We start from the raw sequence: 14,581 nt of genomic DNA, 5'->3' as shown, positions 1-14,581 counted from the left end.
TCGAATAAAGAAAAGCCTCATTTCGTAATCCCTGCTTGTGGCCTCTTCCTTCCGCACTGCTGGAGGTTTCGTTGCATATATATATATATATATATATATATATATATATATATAGATCTATATATATATATATATTGCATCAGACTGCATTTCTGCCATTTCTAAGCACTGCTAATAACAGGTGTTACTGTAGAATGCATTAATGTTGCTCAGTTTTTTAGGGATTGTGAATGGTGTGCCAGCCATGTCTGAATTCGAACTCATGACTTGCAGGTCAGTACGTATTATCAGCATGTTTACATCCCTCAGCCATTCTGCCAGATGAGGATTATACAGAGAAAACCAAAACAAAACAGTCTCCACATCACAAAGAGCGTGGAGGATAATGCACCGCTGTTAAATCCCTGCACCCTCCCCTGCAATCCGCCAATACCCTCCCCCGCCTTGGCAGCATTTCCGAGCTCCCTGGCATGTCCTCATTGGCTGAGATTCTGCATCTGAACACACTCAACCAGCTTAAAGGCTGTGGCGCTCTCGAGCAAGAGCTGGCGACCCAGACAGCAGGAGACCACCTTGCAGGCATTAGTGCTTCCCGCTAATCTCCGGCTGCACTGCCGCTGAACTCCTCAGAACCGGGTCACCCCCTCATGCCTGAAAGCTGGAGGGGGGGGGGAGGGGGGGGGGCAGTATAAAAGAGCTGGACCACAAGCTGGAGTGATTGTGTAAAAGTTATGTTTTTTCCCTGTCCTTAAATTGTAAAAAGGAACAGTGCAAAATCTTAAAATAAAAAAAAAAACAAGTACAAAGTAGAGTCTGAAAAAGCAAAATTCCCACAACGTCCTGGATTCTTTAATTAGGTCTCAACCGGACAACACACAGCATACTCTTCTATTTGTGGTAGCATGTAAAAAATATATTCTATACAAATGAACACTGTAAAATAAGACATACAAAAATATCAACCTGAAAAATTCCGACTATAAAATATCCCCATCATCGATCACTCAACCCCATACACGCTTAACGGTTTTACAAGAACGTTTGCAGAGAAATCTGCAGTAGTAAATCCTACTGAAGGGGTGGGCGTTCGCCTGGGAAGGTTAGAAACACCCACAAGCATATATATATATACAGGTGTAGGCATTTCCAAACTCTTTGCACCCTGAAAATATTTAGAGATTTCATCCAGCAGGAGTAACTGCCCTGACAGGACGAGGAAAGGGAACGAAAGACACCCAGATTTGGAGGGATAAAGGGGAAAGGTCGTTCTTCGCAGGGAAAAATATGAGGATGAAAACGAGACACCATGCTGCATTTCATTTCATGTAAACAGAAAAGAGAAAACACACAGAAAATATGTTGTTTACCGACATTTTCTAGGGTCTCACGTTTGTGAAGAGCGCCGCCTAGTGGACAAGAACCGAGCTGTTTGTTTTCTAGGCTTGTTTAAAAACAGGGAAACGAGTCTTTGGAGCTCTTAAATGGTATACACAATTAAACAATTTAAGCATGCAGTAATTGTGTACTCTTGTGCTCCTGTGAGAGGTTAACAGATTGTTACTAGAAAATGAAAAAAGCGAAATTCAAGTTTCAAGGTCAAGAGGCCAAAGGTAAGCCGGACAACAGCCACGAGGAAGTAGGAGACGATTTTCTAATACATAAGTACATAATGCATGCATGCATAATTTTATGTTCGAAAAACAGACCCAGAAATGTTGGAATATTTCATGAGTTACCTCCCAAACGCCTTTAAAACCTACTACTTTTAGCCAGTTTTTTTTAACCCGTACTATCAATGAATTACTTGACTCAATTAAAAAAAAATGTTAGGTTGCGAGAGACCAGCCAATACATTCTTATAGATGGTCGGTTGAGCTCACTGTACTTGACACAGTGTGAGACATTTTCGGGGCTGCTTTTAGCGCCCAGTCCAGGCCAGGATGTGAGCATGGGAGGTGAGATGAGGACAACAACAAGATACAGCTTGGCACAAGGGGAAGAGAGTAAACTTGTATTTCATCTCTGCGCTGTCAGCAAGAGTGAACCAACCATCTGTAACCTTTAATTGGCTAACTATTTAATTAACATAAGCCCTGATGCAGAGTTTGGCATAATGGATTACTCTGTAACAAACGTGACAGTTATCCCCTTCACCGTATTATAAATCCATTATATCCTACAGCACTTGTAATACGGCGGACAGGATATCCGGGCAAGTTTTTTGACGGAATAACCCGTCCACCAAACTCTAAATCAGGCTCATAGTCTCTTTTATGTATGTATGCACATATGTATATGGAATTTTTACAGCAAATCTAGCCAAAAGGAAGCAGAGCCCTATACAGGGTCAGAGACGAGCATAAACTCAACGAGTCACAGAAGAGGTAGCTGGGTTGTGAGCTGGCAATGCATTGTAATAGAGTATTTTTTAAAGTGGCGAGTCTTCAACTCTTCCCTGAATTGGAGCTGCATTGGTGCGGTTCTGATGGATATGGGAATATTGCTCCAGATCCCAGGTGCATAGATGGAAAAGGCCTGCTTCCTTATTTTCTCAGTTTTACACTTCTCAGTCTGCAGTCTGATGGTGTCTTGGCGATGGGTCTGCCAAGAACCACCAGCTATAGTGAACTTATCTGCAAGATAACTGGGGGAAGGCGTTGGTTGTGATGGCTTTGTAAATGATCCAGCTGTTTTGAGGATGCTGCAGGCAAACAAGGAGAGCCAATGGAGTGTCAGATGATGTGTTCATATTTCTTCAGGCCCTGGATTAGATGTACTGCGGTGTGTAGGATGCCCTTATGGGGCACCAGTTTAGAGTCTGGGAGGGCATGGAACAGGTCGTTGCCACTATTCGGGACAGATGTCATAGAAACCATGAACTATCGGCAGTGAGGGGGAGCATGTGTTACCTCTAATTTGGGGTAGCAGGTGATACCTCTGGTTTGCCCTTTGCTACACCCGGTACTGCTCTCACTATTCCTATTCTCAAAGGACATTAAGGCAACCAAGAACTGAAAGAAAAAAAGACGGTTCTAAAGCCCATGTTTATTTTTTTGTCTAGCCATTTCTCTAACAACACAATAACAAGTAGGATGGGGGAGTAGCAGGACTAAAGTGGTCATGTGACTGTAGGGTCAAACATGAGCGCTGCAACATGAGCTTGTTTTGACATTTTGGTTAATCAACATCATGACAAAGATACATTTTCAATCTTTTAACATACAAACCTATCAGTGATGGAAGGGAAAGTACAATTGGATTTGCCGTTTTTGAGTGGCATTGCCTTCTCTGCCCCAGGGATTTCAATCTCCAAGAGCTATCAGGAGAAATGTTAGAAGTTTTGGGCTTAAAGTTAATGCTTTGAAAAAAAAGAAGGTTCCCAGGTTTAAGAATCCCTTAACTTCAACATGGTCCTAAAGATGTATGGAGAGTGAGGTTATGCTCAAAGGTGCAAGACTTGCATCTAAGGACTGTGACTTGGCTTAACTGTTTTCTCCATTTTCTGTAGGCCATAAGGGTTTAGTTTTCAAAGATTAGATACTTGCTTCCTAAAAAGGTGTGGTCACAGATATCGACAAAAACAACTGGTGATGGACATAATGCAGAACATTGTCATACATTCACCCCAGTACAGAGATCTGGGCCTAAATCCATCGTTTTTTTTGCACTCCACACCACCCCAGGTCAGACATGGCCATATGCAAATCAGCCTTGACCCTGTGCCTCATGGGAACAGTCCAGCCCGAACTGCCAAGCCATGTCTTGCCTGGACCGGAATCAAGCATCCAAGGACCGGTTTATGGCTATCAGCCGTCATCAGCCTGGATAGCTTGACTCCAGTGGCATGGGACTCACGTCTGAGCATACCCATCCCACTCGGGGCGACAATGGCAAAAACAACAGGTGATGGACAGAATGCAGAACATTGTCATACATTCACCCCAGTACAGAGATCTGGGCCTAAATCCATCGTTTTTTCACAGATTTCCCCAATGCTGGAAGCCTGAAGGAAGGACTTCCTGTATGAGTCTTCATAGTAGTGTGGCCCAAATAGAGGCGAACCTAGCCTATCCCTTAACTAGGTCTAAAGTCAAGGGAAGATCCAGACTCTTCCACTGTACTTCAGCGCAGGAAACAGTACGTTTCGGAACTCTATAAACAAGCTGGGCCAAGTTATCCTTTAATGCAAAGGCTCCAGGTCACAGGTTTGGTGTTGTGGGCCCTGGTGGGAAGTGATATTTTAAGACATGTGTTGTTTTACTCACAGAAGTATTTGAAGGTCTCCTCAATCTGCTCAGGTGTCAGGTTGAGTGGCAACTCTGGAGGCAGCAAGGGTGTGTGCAACCAATCATCATGGTCGTAGCCATACATGGTGTCCGCCCGCAAGGTGTAGCGAGGGAGCTGCTCGGCCAGCAGACTGATGATCTCCACCTCAGCGACATTCCCACTGTTGGACACATCTGAAAGACAAAAGAGCAAAGGTAATGGTAATGGTAACGAGTCATGGCAATGTGCTGTACATGCTACGACACTAGCCGGGATACCCCACACACATGAGTATAGCTTAGTTAGTAAGATTCAGGTGGTCGACTCTCACATTTCCCAACTAAAAAAGCAGTGGGCTGCAGGGTAGAGGGGTGAGATGACCAAGGTTTGGGATGGATTGCTTCCAAGAGGAACATGCTCAATGAAGATTTGCATTAGGTAAGCCTCTATCTAGAGTGGCAAAGTGGGTGAGAAGCACAAGTTACTTACCTTCGGTAACAATATATCTTTAAGAAAGATTAGTTAGTTATAGATTTCTTACCTTAGAATTACCCCCAGGTGTCGAGCTGGATCCGGAAAGCTTTTTCGTCAGTAGTACCTCTGCGTGTCGGAAGGTGTTGTCGGTCGGCTCCGCGTGTGTTGTCGGCGTCGTGGTTGCCCTCGCATGCTGACGTCAGTTCTGTACACGACTTTCCTGCGCCAGAAACGCAGAGCCATGCGAGACACTGACCAATGGTGCACAAAACTAGGGCCCTTAACGGTTGTCCTTAACCCTAGAAATCAGTTCGCAGAACGGGGAGGATGGGCGGGGCGGTAAGGAATCTATACCTAACTAATGTTTCTTACAGCTATATCGTTACAGAAGGTAAGTAACTTGTGCATCTGAAAGAAACACATTAGTTATAGATTTCTTACCTTAGAATAGATACCCAAGCAATACCAACCCCGGTGGTGGGTCTGCAAACCAAGATCACACCAGAAAATCCTGGAGAACAGAATGGCCAAAGAAGCCGTCTCTCCGGACTTGGCTGTCCAGGCATTAGTGTTTGGTGAACGTGTGCACTGATACCCACGTGGCTGCCTGACGGACGTCATTCAGAGGCACTCCCCTTCCCAAGGCAGTAGTGGCTGCCGTCGCCCTGGTGGAATGAGCGTGTAGCCCGACTGGAGGCTCCTTTTTAGCTAGAGAGTTACAAGCCTTAATGCACAACACGACCCACCGAGAAATGGTGCGTTTGTGTACGGCCGACCCTTCTTTGCACCCACGTAACCAACAAAAAGTTGATCATCCACCCAGACTGCTTTGTGCGGACCAGATAGAAGGAGAGTGCATGTTTTGGGTCCAGACGGTAAAGCCTCTCTTCTTCCTTTGAAGGATGCGGAGGCAGAAAGAAGGTGGGCAAAGTAATGGTCTGCCCGTTGTGGAAGGCAGTGACCACCTTAGGCAGAAAGGATGGACGGGTCCGGAGAACCACCTTGTCCGGATGAACTGACAAGAAAAGTTTTGAAGAAAGAGCCTGGAGCTCACTCACACTTCTAGCAGAAGTGATGGCTACCAGGAAAGCAGTCTTAAAAGTCAAGAGACGTAAAGGACAGTTGTGGAGCGGCTCAAAGGGAGCGCACATTAAATAAGTTAGCACAAGATTCAGGTCCCACTGAGGCATAACTAAAGGGATTGGAGGAAAAAGATGTGTTAAGCCTTTAAAGAAACGCTTCACTACCAGGGACTTGCAAAGAGAAGGCTGATCTGGCAGCCGAAGGAAGGCAGATATGGCCAAAAGGTAGCCCTTGATAGTGCCCAGAGCAGAGCCCTGCTGGGCTACAGAGAGAAGGAACAAAAATGCTCCAGAGAGAGGGGCAGAAACGGAATCCACAGCCTTTGCTGTGTACCATGCCACAAATCTTTTCCACCTGCAGGCATATGTCGTCTTTGTGGAGGGACGCCTGGGTGCCAAGATAACATATATGTCGGCGGCCTTTGACACCGTCCCCCATGAGGGCTTGCTCATCAGACTCCATGAGATCGGTCTGAGGGGGACGGTGTTCAGCTGGTTTACATCTTTCTTAGGTGGTCGCCGACAGTCGGTCTGGGTTTCCTCGGCTTCCGCCGAGATGCCGCCACTGGGAGTCGGAGTCCCGCAGGGCTCTGTATTGAGCCCGACTCTGTTTAACATCTTTATGACCCCTTTGGCGGCTCTGGCTGAGTCCTATGGAGCCCAGATCGTATCCTATGCGGATGACACGCAGCTGCTCTTCACCTGCCGGAAAGGGGAGGATTTTGACGGAGAGAGTATCCGTGAGTGCCTTGGGGCTGTTTTCAAATGGCTCCAACTGAACAGCCTCAAGTGCAACTCAGATAAGTCGGAGGTACTCTTCTTCGGCTGTCAATCCGACCCGGACTGGCAGATGTGGTGGCCGGCGGACATGTCTCCTCCGAGCCAGTCTTCGCAGGTAGCGAAGAATCTGGGGGTCAAAATTGACAACGGCTTGACCCTCAGATCTCAGATCCTCACCCTCACAGGCACATGCTTTGGACTTCTCCGCATGCTGCGGAAGTTTTTTCCGCTGCTTTCAGAGGATCACAGGAGGATTACGGTGCAGGCCTTGATTGGTTCAAGATTGGACTATGCTAACATCTTATATCTTGGCCTGCCCGAATACCTCCTGCAACGGATGCAGGTTGTCCAAAATGCGGCGGCTCGCGCCATTTTGGGTCTGCATAGGCGAGCGCCTGTTTCTGGCCTATTACAGGCACTTTATTGGCTGCCTATCCGACAGCGGATAGCTTTTAAAACCTTGACCCTTGCGCATAAGGCCTTCTATTCCACCGGGGCTAAATACTTGCAGAGGAGGTTTAAGCAATACTGTCCGTCGCGATCTCTGAGATCAGGATCGCAGTTCCTTGCCATTGTTCCCCGTGTGAGGAGGGCCCGATTGGGAGGTCGCTCTTTTATGCTTCAGAAGTCTGAGTGAATCAGCTCTGTGCTTCTTGCTCGCTAATCATTTCCAGCTCCTTTTCGATACTTACATACCTAACGTTTTATTGAAGCTGTATGCTGTTAAACCCATATTTACGAAGAAGCAAAGGAAAACCATAAAAATTAGTTGTTTATAAGTCTAGCTGTTAGGTTAGTCCAGACGAGGCAGCAAAAAATGTCAATGAAGCGGTGTACAGCGTGGGTGACCTTGGAATATAAGTCACTGACTCGTACATGGCACTAGTGGTAAACACGGAGCAGTGCAGGCATCCATCTAGTGCCTTGAGGTGGGCAAATGGCACCAGTGAACACTAGGTGTCCGACGAACATGATCGATTTTAAGCGTCTGCGATTATATTTGGATTTTTTAGAAAAAACTAGTCACATCCCAGCAAGGCTTCAGAGTACCAGGGAATGGCGGAGGAGACATTCATTTATCAAATCGACTGTTCTTAGACGACAAGGGTCCGATCTAGGGATGCTTCCTAGAGAATTACAAGAGACAGGGGGCGACAGAGATCAAATGAGAAGTGGAGTGACGTGTCTGTTAAGTGTGAGGTAGAAAACTCGAAGAGACAACATATACATTATTGACCCTGACAGAGAAACGCCACTTGCCACATTTCAGAATAGCTTTATTTAATGATATATGCCTTATGTCAAATTATTTTTAGTACAGTGTTTCTTAATCACATAGCGCTAACTACTACACTTCTGCTGTCTAAATGCCAGATGTGACCATTACACATTCAATTGTACTCAATGTACCCATCTTGGGAGGATGTGTGCCTTGCCGGAATTCATTCTCGTGACCTCCATACCACCACCTTTGTCAGTGAGCGAGTGTTCAGATCAGTCAGTGAGCAATCGTTTAGAAATTATTTTAGTCCAGAATAGCACACGATCTATGTAGTTAAAAAGTTCCCAGAAGTCTCTAATGAAGGCCTACAACCCCAGCTTACAAGGTTTTGCAGTACAGTGAGAGCAGAATGTTCTCAATATCAATCTCAGGCTTGGATGGATGAACGGCCAAGAAGTCAGCCAATCAGATTAGAATTTATGGCATGACAGCTGCATGCACATCCCTCTGTTGCCTGGTGTTAACTCCTAGAGTATAAAATTACTGGCATGCAAGTCAACCTGAATATAAACAGTCACTGGACTTATGCTACTCACGCAGTTTCAGCATTTTCCGCTTAATTATGGATTTACCGCATAACCCATAAAGTACTGCTTACTTTGCAGGGTTCATAACAATGTTTCTAGCTCAAACAGTTGAAAGGTTACTAAAAAGCACCAACATGTGAGCCCTCGCAATGGGAGGCCCTTTGCAAAGGTTGATAAGTGACCTTTCAGTTCGTAATTGCTAAATTCAGTTGTTACAACTTGTACTAATGAAGGACAACTTTGAAATAGTAGATTTACTTCTGTCAAGAACCGTGGAAAATTGCGTTCTAAGGTGGAAAGTGGAAGTGGAACATTGCCCCCATACATTGGTGGGGTATGAAAAAAAACCATGCTATGTATAATAGCCTATAGCAGCCATCTTTCCTAGGCCTTACAAAGGCACTAATTTGAGGTGTCACCTCCCAGCGAGACGGCGGTTGTGCTTGGCATATGTGGGGTGAATTATCAAAATGTCTTTGTGTTTGGAACAGCAGTGGGTTGAGCTCTTTTTAAAGATTAAGTGGCTGCGTCTCCTCCAGCACAGCAAATGCTCCTATGTCCAGGTGTTGTTTAAAAATGATTCGGCTTAGATTAAGTTCAGATCTGGTATATTTATTAGATCAAGGCAATAATCGTCAAACATCAAATTCATTCAGTAGATCATAATTTAATAGATCATAATTTTCTCATGATGATTAACGTCCAAAGCAATTCAATTGTATTATCACCCGATGGATTTCGGGCCGTGGTCCTTCGTCAGGAGATATCAATTCTGTGAAGACATATAGCATACAATCCATGAGGAAACCAATCTCTATTTCTTGGTCTGTCTCCCACACCCAATGGGTAAAGTTGCTAAATAAATGATTCTAAAGTGCTCTTTTTAAAGATACAATTGAAGGACCTTTGCTCAAAGTTTCACTGTTTCTCATGATCTAACACCTGCTTTCCAAACTATCAAACGTAATTAGAATTAGACACTGGAAACATACTTTCACCGCTGATAACCAAAGTGCAGGAGCGCACATAGAAAAAAGGCGTTTCCCCATCCACTACTGACTTCAACTAGAGTTACTCATCCGAGCATAATTCTGCGTGGCCTAAAATCAATTATTTTCTAGGTGGTGCAGGTTTCCAGACAAACCGTTGAAGACTTGGGATGGGGTTTACTTATGCTTTGAGAGGAGTAATTCTCAGCCTGTTTCCTCAAGGTGGTTTCCCCTATTAGTAAATTTCCCCACATTTTCAATGGCATTCCCACCATGGCGGTCGACTCTCCACCCATACAGTAAGGTTTATTTATGTGCAATACAAACAAAGAGAAATTAAACATTTCTCCTCGTTTCGCCATGTTAGGACCAGGTTTTCCCCGATCTTAATTTTGGCACCACCTCCTATTTACACCACCCTCGTAAGTCGGGGGCAGCGTCAAAATCAATGGGTGTTGTGGCGGAACACTCACTGCAACACCCATTGCCCACCCCTATCACACTAAGTGTAGTGGGAAAGGGGGCCTTATTTACAATGCAGAGGTTAAGCCACGTTAAGTGGCTTAACTCTGCCTTGTTAATAAGGCGAAGGGTTTATCGCCACAGGAACGTTATAAATAGTGACATTTCTGTGGCAATAATATCTTGTAAATATGCCTCCTAGCATGGGAAAGGAGAACACAATGTCATAGATGGTGGAAGAGTATGGACGGTGCTTTGGAGTTCAACACTACCTCTAATGACGCAATATCTACCAAACTTCAGACATCTAATTATTTAGCGTTGGAAGATGTGCGCTGTGAAAAAAATCAAGTAACATAAGATAGCGTTTATCTTACTAGGATTTTTTTGCTCGGCAGCCAGCACGTGTAGCCTCCCTGCTCGGCCAGTAATGAGCTCACAGCTCTAAGTGAATGGACGACCTTTGTGCCCACCAGGAGCTTCAAGGGAGAGGAAAGGAACTTTTCTAGGATTCTGCTATTTTTTGTCAGATACTACAAATTTATCACTACTGCGTTCCACTTACTTATCCCGGTAAACCAAGTGCTAATCATAGAGACGCCGGGCCACAAGGATATCGGATATATCACCCAAACCAAGAGAGACGGGAGACCTTATTTCCCAATTCAATATGAATTACTCCCCATGCAGGAAAGTTGCCAGTTCAAGCTCCTCACGCATGCCCATAAAGCCTTCCAGGACCTAGGACCTGCCTACCACAACCATTGACTGAACTTCAACCAACCCGCCAGACACCTGCGATCCTCTTCATTCGCCCTTGCACACACCCCAGCTATGGCTGCTCCTTCTATATCACTGCCAAGACCTGGAACGACCTTCCCCTCCAGCTCCACTTCTCCCCTTCTCCCCTTCAACCTCCTCCTGCTCACACACAGCTATGCAGTTTCAACTTTGCGCCCGCGAGACCTCTCATCCCCGATGTCCCCAGAACACCCTGCTACCATAGCCCCTTCTTTTTGTTTATCCTCTTCTTTAGGGGTTCACACTTCTCTCACCTGCTTTTCAACCTCCCCTCTACTCCCCCCTCTCATTCTCTTCCTATCTCCAGTCTTTCTGCCCCCACCCTCCAACTCCACCCTCCAACTCCACCCTCCAACTTCACCCACCAACTCCCTCCATCGCCCTCACTCTAGCTATCGCCCTCACTCTAGCTATCGCCCTCACTCTATCTGTCTATCTATCTATCTATCGCCCTCACACTATCTATCTGTCTATCTATCGCCCTCACTCTATCTATCTGTCTATCGCCCTCACTCTATCGCCCTCACTCTATCTATTGCCCTCACTCTATCTATTGCCCTCACTCTATCTATTGCCCTCACTCTATCTGTCTATCTATCTATCTATCGCCCTCACTCTATCTGTCTAACTATCGCCCTCACTTTATCTATCACCCTCACTCTATCTATCGCCCTCACTCTATCTATCGCCCTCACTCTATCTATCGCCCTCACTCTATCTATCGCCCTCACTCTGTCTATCTATCTCCCTCACTCAGTCTATCTATCTATCGCCCTCATTCTGTCTATCTATCTATCGCCGTCACTCTATTTATCTATCTATCGCCCTCACTCTATCTTTTGCCCTCTATCTATCTATCGCACCACCACAGCATCACTCAGGGGCACCACAACATCACTATGCGCTACCACAGCATCACTGAACGCCACAGCATCACTCGTCGCCACCACAACATCTCTCCGCGCCACCAAAGCATCAATCAGTGCAACCATTCAACAACAACTGGTTCAAATATGTTCTCTCAATGTTTCAAGCTTTATTACAAATGTAACAAAAATATGTTAATATTTCACTTCTGTTCTTGAATTTTCGTCTCAATAAAATACACTGAACATAATCTTCACAAAAGGTATTTACAAAAGTTTAAGCTATTGCCATTATAAATTACAATAACTTTTATTCAAGTATTAATTATTTTAAAAAATTAAAAGCCATTGTTATTTGTAATATCAATACATCTAAGTCACGTAAATACAAAACATGTTGCATTACAAATGCTATAAGTGTCACGTTTGCAAAAGTTAAAAGTATTGGCATTGTAAATGACTAAGCTATTAATTTCGCTATTTTCAAAACCAACACATAAATATAAAATGTGTCATTTACAAGACCAATAGCTCAAACTTTCCTAATGCGAGACCTATTGCATTGCAAATGCTTGTTTAGAATGTAATTGAAGAGTGTAGATAAAAGGTCAGCCCAGAAGTCCATATCTGTTTTGTAGACTGCGGTTGGGATGCCGTTGGGCCCCGGGGCCCCTTCTGATTTTAATTTCTGTATTAGCCTTTTTATTTGGGCATGTGTGATTGTTGGTTCTTCGTGAGTGAGGTTTGGTTCTGCAGTAACACTTTTTGGACTGTAGTACTTGCTCTCCCTTGGTCCCCTTGTTCTTTTTTTTCGATTCTTTGGGGATCCTTTGTTAGGCAAAGATTCCTCACGTATGTCTCCCATTCAGTATTGCTGATCCCGGGATCCTGTTGTAATGCGTGACCTAGATTTAGTTCGTTAATGATTACCCACAACTCTTAGAGGATGCTTTTTTGCTGGAAATAAGTAGCTTTGTCCATACCCGTTCTTTGTATTGGCCTTTTACCTCCCATAGCTTTTTTCGGTATGCCTTTCTCATGTTTCTGAGATCTACAATATTTATATTTTGATCCTTTGCGGCCAATCGTTGGGCCCTGGCTAATTTCCTTTTTTCTTGTTTTAGTTCAGTATTAAACCAGGGCGCTGGTTTTCTTATTTGATCTCTGTTTCCTCTCGGGTGAACTGAGTGATTTTCCTTTATTACCTCCAACAAATTTTCCCAATTATTTGTTGGGTCTCCGTTGTCGAGGCTCCCATTTTGCAACATGAAGTTGGTGGCCGTGGTCATGATTTTTTGTGTATCCCCGCCCCTCCATTTTATTTTCCGTCCTTGAAGCGCTCTAGGGCCTTGTCTGCTTTGTCCCCAAAAGGCAATGGCCATCAAAGGTCATGTCCATCAGGGTGTTCTGGACATCCCCTGAAAAGCCAGTGGACCTCATCCAGGTGTAGCGGCGAAGTGCTACAGACGTTGAAATGGTCCTGCCCAGAGAGTCAGCGGTGTCCAGCCCACAACGGATTGTAAACGTTGCTGTATCTCTCCCGGCAGCGACAGCCTGGGAGAGCACTGCCCGGGCCTCCTCCGGACACTGAGGCAGCACTTGCGCCACCGTATCCCACACTGAGTTCGAATAACGGCCCAAGAGACATGCAGTGTTTACGGACCGCAGCGCTAAGCTGGTGGAAGAGAACATTTTTTTCGCAAGATGGTCCTGCTTCTTGGATTTCCTTTCCGGTGGAGCGGTAGGGAAGGCGCTTTCGGAGATGGAGGCTTGAACCACCAAGCTCTCCAGAGTGGCGTATTGGAAGAGGAAAGTGGGGTCGCCCGGAGCCGAGCGGTGGTGTTGGGCGATCATCCTGTCCTGGGAGTACGTGCCCATAAGGACGTCTGTGAGGGCCTCATTAAATGGCAGCAGGGGCCCTGAAGAGCTCGCCGCCGGTTGAAGCACCTCAGTCAGGAGGTTAGTCTTGACCGCCACGGTAAGAAGCTCGAGGTTCAACAACTGACAGTCGGAGCACCACTTGGGGTCGTGGTCGCACTCCAGGCAAAAGAGGCAGACGCGGTGCGGATCCGTCACCGACATCAGCCGATCACAGGAACCGCAGGCCTCGAAACTGGGCATCCCTCATGCACCTGTTCGGCGTCGAAGACTCGAAACAAGAAGTCGACAAAAAACGTAGTAAAAAAATGACTGATGTACCGCTCTTCCCGGATTTGCGCTGGCTGGCATGGAAAAAGAAAGAACTGACGTCAGCGCGCAAGGGCAGCGTCTAAGTAGCTACTGCGACGTTATGCTGGTGACCACAACGCCGATGACGGACGCGGAGCCGACCGATGCCACATTCCGATGCGCAGAGGTACTGCTGATGAAAAAGCTTTCCGGATCCAGTCTGACACCTAGGGGTAATTCTAAGGTAAGGAATCTATAACTAATGTGTTTCTTTCAGATGTGATGGGTTGGATGCTCTCTGAGCGATTGACGGTGGTTAGACTATTTGCAAGCACTTCTCCCATTACACCACCTTTTTGGTGTTTGATTGTAACTAATTTGCCTAGAAACGTGAGACTAGCACAGCTTTCCAAGCCTACCACTGCAAAAGTGAATTCCGAAAAGTAGTACATTTGCACTCAGCCACAGAGTACTTAAGTGGGTGCAGATTTACTATATTTTTGGGGAAAACTGGTCCCTATATATAATTATTTAAGATCCTGATTAAAGTATAAGCAAGGTAAAACCTCATAGTGAATTGAGAACAATAAAAACCGAAACAGACGTAGCAGACCCCACTTGGGCCCCCCAGATCCAACTACTAAACTAAGAATGTATTTGAGGTGTCACCTCCCACCCTCCCCCCAAACACCCCCACTGAAGTTACACTCCTGCCCTTCCCACGTGGACCTGGTAGTTCTCCCTGAGAACTCATGACTGTGGCCATGTACTAAATAATGGCCTGGAGCCCCTGTCCTGAGATCACTTATTTTAAATGATTTTCACTGCAGGCACTCTTCTTTATCTCTGCTACAAGAACCCTTGACGGTAGAGTTGTCAAATT

The 14,581-nt window shown here is 45.5% G+C and overlaps 1 protein-coding gene across 1 annotated transcript in view; it reads right to left on the bottom strand.

Annotated features, from left to right (window-relative positions):
- HAP1 (huntingtin associated protein 1) overlaps positions 1 to 14,581 on the bottom strand; it is a 231,064-nt gene that overhangs the window by 89,641 nt on the left and 126,842 nt on the right. The window contains exon 3 of the mRNA XM_078645451.1: positions 4,266 to 4,460. Within this exon, the coding sequence (XP_078501577.1) occupies positions 4,266 to 4,460 (195 nt within the window). The remainder of the gene's footprint in view (positions 1 to 4,265; positions 4,461 to 14,581) is intronic.

Source organism: Lissotriton helveticus, chromosome 5_1 (genome assembly GCF_964261635.1).
Source record: "Lissotriton helveticus chromosome 5_1, aLisHel1.1, whole genome shotgun sequence".
NCBI classification, from domain to species: Eukaryota; Metazoa; Chordata; class Amphibia; order Caudata; family Salamandridae; genus Lissotriton; species Lissotriton helveticus.
This window is presented reverse-complemented; position numbering and strand designations above follow the sequence as displayed.